Raw genomic sequence first — 8,691 nt, forward strand, 5'->3', positions numbered from 1 at the left:
AACAGAATGTATCTCAGGGAGAATAAAGGAATAGGGATTGACATCTCTATGGTTTCCTTATTTGCCAGGAAATTTTCTATGGGAAGACACAAACTACATCACCTTTTTGATATTTCTGGGCCAGTATATCAATATTCAAATACAAATAATTAAATGTGAGATAAATGCTGGTATTACTGATTCTATTCTATCATGGAATGCTTAGCATATGGTTTGGTGGAACTTGCAAGACTATCTCTATGAATATGCATTTTCTCAGTTGAGGAGAGAGACTCTAAAGGTCAAAACATTTAAGATTACTTTGCAGTGTCTTCTGAAGACCTGTCAACATTTTTTTTTTGTTTCCGGAAAATCACTGTCTGGCAATTCCCAAAAGAGGCAAGGGAAACATGCAGTGCAGTTGTTTAATGCTGAAAAGCGTGTACGGGGCTAGTCATAGCCACACCTCTAAAACAATTCTCCATGTTTCAGAAATTTGTTTTCCTCCCCTTCATCATATTGTTCTTCTTTCCACTCACCTGCAGCTCTTTCTCACGTTTTTATTCTAAGCCTGTACTCAAAATGATTGGAGTATATATTGTAATACAGACACAGAAATTATTCCTGACAAATTACGACAGACTACTGAAATAGGTGGGACCGCTTATACCCAGGAAGGTAAAACCTAATGAAATAACATGCATTATACTACATAGCAAACATCTATAGAGTGACGCCATTTAAACAATATACCCTTTCCTTTGATTTTAAAACTGTGTGTGAAAATAGCATGTGGAATGCCATAAAAGAAATAGATTTCAAACAAAACAACACCTGGCTTTGACAAACTTGCAAGAGCTGTTACAATACTAAGGTTGTGGTTTTTTAAAAAAATTTGTTCTTTAGGAATTAAGTCCAGAGCAGCCCACAACCGGTCGACTTTTGCAAATCCCCTTAAATCAATTTTGAAGTTTAGGTTCAACTGCAGATCAGCAAAACTAACTGCCATTGCCTCAACTTGCACAATAGAAACAAGAGAGGGGGGAAAGAGGTGGTGGTGGGGACAATCCGTGTATAATACAGGCAGAATGTTTTTAAAGTGTCATTCCTTCATTCACAAAATCTTCCACACACACCCCACCACCTCCTCCTCCTCTCCTCCTCCTCACCACCTCCCAAGATGAGAGGAAATCTCTACTCTGTTCTGCAACCAGGAGTCAACCCAACTGTTGCAGGGCTGTGACTTGGCAGCTGCATTCTCAGGGCAAGGAACAGTTACCCAGAGAGACACAGCCGCGTAGATAAATATATGATGCAGACACATCTGTTCACATTTAGAAGCAAATCTACCACGATTCAAGGAGTGGGGGTGCAGGAGAGAGGGGCGATTCATCTCTGCCTCTCTCCCCTCCACTACACACACACACACTCGCTCGGGCATTACCTTTAAGATCAGCTCGGTGTGGTGTTGGTCCAGCATGTTCGCCTTCACGAAGGAGGTGATGATGACCCTTCCGTACCTGCCCGGAGTATGCAGGTCGGAGTAGAGCCGGTGCTTGGACCGATTGACGGGGAAGAGGCTGTTGACCAGGTTCCTCTCGATCTTGGCCAGGCTGTGCTTGGGCGCCAGCAGGTGCTCGACACTCTCTTCGATCTGGTACCTGCTGAAGCTGGCGCCCAGCAAGATGGAGATGAGGACGGGCGCGGAGGCGAAGAAGACCGGGTGGCTGGCGATGAAGTGGCCGAGTCTGGCGAAAGACGTTCTCAGCCCCCTGTGCAAGACCTGCCGCAACATCCTAGTGCAGAAGCAGCGCAGGAGGGCGAGGCGCGCGCGACGGGATCGGAGGCTCTGCCAGAGCCCAGACAAAACCATCGGGGAGCCCAGGCAGGCAGGCGGCGGCGGCGGCGGCGGCAGCTGCCCCTCCGGGCGGAAAGGGGCAGGCAACTCTGCCTCTCGCTCCCCGCCAGCCTCTCCGCGCACGGCGGGCGCTAGAGCTGCTCGCCTCCGTCCAGGAGGCTGCCGAGGGGAGTTTCCCGGCGCCTCATTGTCTGACTTTAAACAGCAACAAAGACTCTCCAGGGAAAAGGGCAACGGCGCCGAGGAAGCAACACCCAGAAGGGGGTGGGGGGGGAAGGAAGGAGACCCAGATCGGATGGGTGGCAACACCTCTTTGTTTCTCTGGAGGGTGGTTGCGCTTTCTGCCCAGCCAAGTGGGTGGGTGCCTCTTTTTTGGAGGGGGTGTTTTTGTTTGTTGGTCCAGGAGAGGGGTGTGTGTGTGTAGATTGAAGTGGGGGTTTGACACACTTGCTGACTAATCTCAGTGGAGCTCCCGCTCCCCGGCTTGAAGAGAGAATGGTGGGGGGCAGGGATGGGGGAGGGAGATATATATATATTAAAAATAATAATAAAAAATTCGCACGCAGAAGCCCTCGGCACCTGATCCTTTGGGAGGTGTTGGGATTTGTTGCTGCTGCTGCTCCTGCTCGGGTTGTAGATCCACAGGAGATCGTGGGGCTCCGGCTGATTACACACCTGCAGAACTGAATGAATGGGTTTCCTCCCCCACCCGCGTCTCTAAACGATGACAGGAAAGAGACTCGCCTCTTCCTCAGTCCAAAAGCCCCAGGGGGAGAAACTCGCCGTTTCAAAGCACACGCTGCTGCTGCTGCTGGTGCCGCCACTTGCGAGCGAGTTGAGGGGCAGTTTCCTCCGCGGCTTTTTCATGACAGTTGTTGAGCTTGAACAAATGACTAGCCAATGCCCAGGTGGCTCGGAGCAGGCGGCTAGGCGAAGCAGCGCTTCCTCGCCCCCATCTTCGCTGGCTCTCTCACGCGACTCAAGGAGCCGAGGGGTTGCATGAAACACGACCCAGATGGGAGGGTTTTCTTTAAATAATAATACTAATTTAAAAGAATCTTTATAGGTAACTTAGCTGGAAGTCTCGATCGCCGACTGCGAATCACCAGGGACGAATCCTCCTCCTCATCTTAACACACAGGGAGGTGGGTGGCTCCCTGCCTTCTTCGTGCCCGCCTCGGGCTTTTCTGTTCCGAGGACTGGATCCCCCACTTGGTTTTTGTTTTGCTTTGTTGGCGACCCGAGGCTACTTCAGGTCAGATCCATGTCGGCGCCGCCGGCTTGTGCCGCCCGAGCGAAAGAGCTGCCCAGCCGCCTCAGGGAACGAGGGGAGCCGGGCGCGGAGCTGGGAGCGACGTGGCGCATGGCAAAGTTTCCCGGCTCACCTCTGGAGGAGTCCCCGAAGAAGCGCGCTCGGGAGAGGGCTGCTCCCCGCCGGGGCGAACGGCTCCCTCATGGCTTCGCGACCCGGATCAGCGCAGAGATACAGTTTTGTGTATTTCATTGGTGTCAAGCTGCCGCCTCTTCTCTCTTTGTCAGCGCATAGCGAAGGGATTCGCCGCTTCCCGCTGCCAGGAGCCACAGACGTCTGGGCAATTCCTCCAGCTCCCTCTTCGCTGGCGTCCCCGCTCCCCTCTCTCCGGCTCCTTTTCCCTCTCGCCGACTCTGCCTGCCTCTCTCTCTCCGCGCGTTGCTGCTTCGACGCTCTTCTCTGTGCGAGAGCAGAAACTGCCCAGTCTCCAGCCTAAATGGGCATGTGCGAGTGCTGCGCACATGCCCATTAAGAACGTGAAGCCGCCGCGAAGCCGGTGCCCTTAACCCTTTGCCCGGAGCTTGTCTCAGACTCCCCCTCTCCTTCGAAGGGGGCGCGACGAGGCGGGCGAGTTCGCGGGGTCGAGGAGCGCCTACGCGGGTGCGCGCGCCTGGGTAGGTGGGCGGAAGGAGCAACTCAGCCCTCTCGAATCCCGCCAGGGAGAAGGAACCGTGGGGTCACTGGGATGAGTAGAAATGCCCCCAAACAAGGGGCGGGGCGAGAAGCGGTGTCGAAAGGGCAGCTCTGCCAGGAAAGGATGTGGGGGAAAGGCCATCGAGTTTCAATGAAAGCCAGTTCTCCCCACAAGAGCATAGGGAGTTGCCTTATAGACCAAGCAAGGCCATTGGTCCATCTCGCTTAGTGCTGTCTGCACTGACTGGCAGCAGTGCTCCAGGGATTCAGATTCATATTCACATTCCCAGTCCAATCTAGATGCATCTGGGATTGAAATGGGGAACTGGGCTTAACCCCAGATATTGAATCTTGTGCCCAATTTCAGGTTAAAGGGAACCCTTAGCAATATGCCTTTGGTGGGCTTTGGGTTGGCCCAGTCCTCCCCACAAGGGAAAGAAGGCAGCCAAAGAAGTGGCTCTTATATATTTCTAAAACAGTTCCACCCTACCTCCCTGTGGCACTTTGCTCAGAAGTGTTAATTTGCTGTCATCTAGCTGTGCCCATTTTCCTTTCTCTGGGTGGTGCAGCAGTTAGGATTGGGCCCAGATCCTAGGATTGGGAGAAGTCAGATGCGCAAGTGGACAGATGCAGCTGTTCATTCAAGGTCCTCCCTCTGGGCAGCGGGGTTTGAGCCTAGCATGTCTAGGAGTGGTCATCACTGCTTCTGTTCACTCTACCTGCTCACTCGCTGGGCTCAGGTCTCCTTGGCAAAGAGTGAATGAGCAAGCAGATTCTCCTCAGAAAGAGGGGAGGGCGTGGTATATGTCAGAAGCCATGGCAGCCGCTCCTTGTAATGACTGCTCCCTTAGGTCTTCCAGCCTTTTTCTACATTGAGAGAAAGAGACAGTGAAAGTGGGGGTGATCTGAGCAGCAGGCCTGCTCAGCTGTGGCCCTTTCCCAAATTCTTACCGTGGCACCTTCTGGAGGGGGACACACAAGTGAGAAGAATAAGAGGTGGCACCTTCTGGCACAAGCAGCCAACTCTCCCTGCTTGGATTCCTGCACTCCTCCCCTCTGTGTCCTGGGCATACCCAACCTGTTGCACCTCTGAGAGTCAGAGATCAAGTGAGCTCAACAAGGGCAAGTGTTCCTTGCAACCAACCACTTTTGTGGACACCTGAGCACCAACTACCTTGCAACACTCCGACTGAGAGATGGAGGTGTGGCTGTTGCTGTGCATGGCACAGAGGTGGGAAGGAACAAACAAACAGAGAGCAGGCTTTCCCTACACAATCTCCTGAGTGATTGGGGCCTTCACAACTGCCTGATACTTCTAAGCTTTGATGCATCAGCTAAACCCCACGAGCATCAGTGATTCATCTCAGTATGTAGTTCTGCCCTTTAGTACCGGTACCTGGTTCTTGTTGTTGAACTTCTGGGTTCTACTAAAAGAAATAGAGTATATCCTGCAAGCCTAAAGTCTGGTCATACTTGACATATAACTTAGGAAAGGAGGCCAGATAACATACAATATTTCTGTATTAGCTTCACTTCTTTCATGTTTTCCATCATGGCAATTTCTACATGGCAATACTGGGATTTAGTTGCCCCTTTCCTGTTCTTTGTTTGCTGTTATTGTTGTTGTCGTTCAGTCTTGTCCGACTCTTCATGACCCCATTGCTGTTATTAATGAACAACTAAAAAAAATAAAGTCTTTGTTCAAGCTGTCTTGTTGATCTAGTGGAGCATGACCAAACGTGCAGGCACATTTTGTCATAATATTTTATCAATTTCAGCAAATACTAAATTCCACAATTGTCTGATAGGGACAGGATCACCACATGTGTAGAAGTGTTCCAGTCTTGGGGTATGTCATCCAATATTTATTGGACTATATCTGTATTTGTGTCTTTGTGTGTACACACTTTCTGTGGGCTAATATGTCAAATAAGGTTTAATCTTAAAATTAAGCTCTTGTATCTTAGGTACAATCTTAAATATACTTAATAGGGAATAAATCCCACAGAATTCAATTATTGTCCTCTGAGAACATAATGGATTTCATTAGTAAATAATTTTTAAATAGGCTCCATGGCTTTATAGGATTGCTATTTTTTTTTTACTTAAGGAAATATAAAGACTTTTGTATGGAAGATCTTTCAAAGTAATTAAATATTTTAGAGATTTCTGTTAATTTCAGATATATCTCCAGATTGCTTGCTTGCAAATGTAGCTGGTAGCTCTAGTTATCAGTCAGTAAGCTCAAAGAGCATGATATAAGAATTGAAGATGAATTTGAAAAAGATAACTAGCAGAATTATCAGTATTCAAATAACTGACGAGAAATAGATTAATTTAGATTTGATAAATATAAGATAAGGCTAAAGTAAGAAAACTTGAAAATTAACTTGAAACTCAGAAGTATGAAAACCGCACAGAAAATAGCAATGGAGATTTCAGTTTAATATACATACAAATAAAATAGGAATATACTAATATACGATAATTATAATATTTGTAAGATGCTTTCATTGAAGACAGCCTATGTGACACAAGAGTGCCACTGTCTCATTTGTGGAATCTAACTTGTAGCACACATTTTAAAAATAATAAATAAAAAAAATAAGATTAGCTATCTTTCTCTATTTCTTCCACTAGCCTAGTCTTCACCAACCTGGTGCCCTCTAGATGTTTTGGACTACAATTCCTATGACACACAGCCAGCAAAGTGCTGACTGGGGCTGATGGGTATTGTAGTTCATAATATCTGGAAGGCATCTGGTTGGCAAAGGTGGCATTAGGCCTTTCTTTTCTTAGGATGCATAATCTTTTTTTTCTTCTTTTTTTTACTGTGGCACCAGACTTTGGAACAGTCCCATGAGAGGTGTACCAGCCCCCTTTCTTCTTACTTTTTGACAGGCAGCAAAAATTTTTTTTATTCCAGTAGACTCTGCAAGTATGTTGCTCTTAATGAAAATTTGACTGCATTTCTACATTTGCAGGTTTTTGGGTTTTTTTTAACATTTGATATAATTTTATTCTTGTTTTATTGTTAATTTGTATATTTCTGAATTGTAAGCCCCCTTATTCTTAATAAAAGTGGAAGTATGAGTATCAAAAGTATCAGTATCACAAATGAATACATTTCATGAAAACAGTCTTAAGTGCCTGTTACTTTTACATTCTTCCCTTTCCCCAGGTTAATCTGTTTTGCTTGTCTCAGGGAAACATTTTGTGTACCAACGATACTATATAAGTAAACTTTGACAGTTTCAGTTACAAATTTCACACTCCTTAGTTTGTCTAATAATAATTTGGATCCAAAGGTTTCATTCTTCTGACAGATGCAAGTCTTTTTGTTGGAAGAAGGAAACCTTTGGACCTGACAAGCGATGGAGAATGAAGAGAAATTCAGTTCGGTTCACATTGTAACATGAACCTACTTTATTTACACTTCGAGAAACAATACGTGCCCCCTAAGACAGCTGTCCTTGAAAATTCGCAGTTCTCCAAATTTTTTAATGCAGTTCTCCAACCTAAACAAGTTACAAAAATGTGTATATTAAGAGAAAATTGTGCATATCAGTGGAGACAGAGCACAGTGAATGCTGTGTGTGTGTGTGTGTTGGTACATTCTAACTTCACACATTGATACTGGCAAGCCCTACTCTCTGCAGATATGTCTGATGGCCAAGTAAGGAGGCCATACACGTGTACTCACATATGGTTGCGGAGCGCATGACCAGCAGAATATGTATTTCAGGGAACATGTGGAATGAACTTGCCCATTACCCAATCTGTTCGTGCATAAACTAAGATGAGATCAGCACACCGTCAAAAACCCAATGTTTAAGTTATAAGTATTGACTCTTATAAACAAACACAGCATCATTACGAATCATAGAGAAGGAATTTGGTACATTTTAGAGGGCTGACCCATGTGTTCTGTGAAATGATTTGAAGAAAAAATACAAAAGTCCAAAGAAGCATGATTGATAACGCTGACCGAAATCCAGTTTCTGTATGGTTTCCTGAACCATCACATGACCACCTCTGTGTGTGCTGAAGTGGTTGTGTGAATGTATCATTAGCATGATTGGGCTCCAACCCCTTTATTGTACTTCACTTTTATCATCTCTGGGAAAGGCAAAGTGTGCTAATGTAATCACATCTTAAGGGTCGCATGCTTCAGAGACACACTCCACAGAATATTATATCAGCAAAGCACTAGAACGTATGAAACACGTATAGCTAACCACGGTTGTTCAAAATGTGATGGGAGACACGGCAGAAAGCATTTGTTCTCCTGGATGTTTACTTGGAAATAAGTCCCATTGAGTTCAATGGGTGATGCGCCTTAGAAAGCTGTGATGGGATGAAGAGCTGCTTGTGTGTAAATTGCAATCCCTCAGAGTTTGAACCGCTTCTCAAACCTCTGCCTGTGACGGAGCCCCTCCAGCATGGCTGCGTCAGTCGCTAGCAGAATCCGAAAGTGGCTGCTTTCGGAAACGTTTCCAACATAAAAGCTCCTTAACGGAAACACGTCTTCTGGACTCTCTGCGTGACAGTTTCCGCCGAGGAACGGGTGTTCCTATAGGGGGCCCTGAGACTTCCCCACTGTTTTCACTGGAAGCATCTCTGAGCCATTCCTCCGACTCCCCTTCCCTTGACGTTCCTGTTCGCCCCCTACTGGTTCCCTCTTCAGGTGTCAAGTCTCTCTCTACCTCAGAGAGCCTTGGCACCTCCTGTCCTGCCGATGGCAGTTCCCTGACATCCACCTCCCCTCCAGGGCCCCCTTCACCCCCTCCCGTCTCCTCCCCTACGGGTTGTGAGGAGGTAAAACCCCGGAAGGAACCTTCCTCATCGTCTGAAGTTTCGAACACCTTTCTCCACTCGTTGTGGTTCCTAGTCTCTCGGTACTCCTCGT

At 47.0% G+C, this 8,691-nt stretch overlaps 1 protein-coding gene across 1 annotated transcript in view; it reads right to left on the reverse strand.

Annotated features, from left to right (window-relative positions):
- The window catches only part of PTCHD1 (patched domain containing 1), a 51,862-nt gene extending 43,738 nt beyond the window's left edge, over positions 1-8,124 (reverse strand). Inside the window, exon 1 of the mRNA XM_083439406.1 lies at positions 1,424-8,124. Coding sequence (XP_083295532.1) covers positions 1,424-1,852 — 429 coding nt within the window. The 5' untranslated portion in view covers positions 1,853-8,124. The remainder of the gene's footprint in view (positions 1-1,423) is intronic.
- Between the last annotated feature and the right edge of the window lie 567 nt (positions 8,125-8,691).

The sequence above is a fragment of the Podarcis tiliguerta genome (genome assembly GCF_965153285.1).
Source record: "Podarcis tiliguerta genome assembly, chromosome: 4".
Classification (NCBI taxonomy): Eukaryota; Metazoa; Chordata; class Lepidosauria; order Squamata; family Lacertidae; genus Podarcis; species Podarcis tiliguerta.